This window comes from Penaeus monodon, chromosome 19 (genome assembly GCF_015228065.2).
Source record: "Penaeus monodon isolate SGIC_2016 chromosome 19, NSTDA_Pmon_1, whole genome shotgun sequence".
NCBI classification, from domain to species: Eukaryota; Metazoa; Arthropoda; class Malacostraca; order Decapoda; family Penaeidae; genus Penaeus; species Penaeus monodon.
Window position 1 is genome coordinate 30,638,723 of NC_051404.1, and position 259 is coordinate 30,638,981.

Consider the following 259-nt stretch of genomic DNA (forward strand, 5'->3'; position numbering starts at 1 on the left):
TCTATCCACAAAGCAAAGCAGCCTTCGCACCGACGCAAACCCCCACCAACACAGCTGCATCCGCGCGCACAAAAGCTCGTAAAAGAAGCCACGGGAGCGACTGACCGACAAACCAGGGGTTCCTCTTGTTCCTCTCCACCGTCAGCGCCAGGAAGTATTCATCGAAACCTCGCACGGGGTTGGCCTGGGGCTGCACCGAGAGGGTTCCTTCGACCTCGGGCTCGTTACCTGCGGGAAGCGGGGAGAGAGACGTTCTTAG

The 259-nt window shown here is 59.5% G+C and overlaps 1 protein-coding gene across 1 annotated transcript in view; it reads right to left on the bottom strand.

The window, feature by feature from the left end:
• Window positions 1-259, bottom strand: part of LOC119585378 (metabotropic glutamate receptor 8-like) — a 54,086-nt gene that overhangs the window by 42,271 nt on the left and 11,556 nt on the right. The window contains exon 4 of the mRNA XM_037934045.1: window positions 106-228. Within this exon, the coding sequence (XP_037789973.1) occupies window positions 106-228 (123 nt within the window). The remainder of the gene's footprint in view (window positions 1-105; window positions 229-259) is intronic.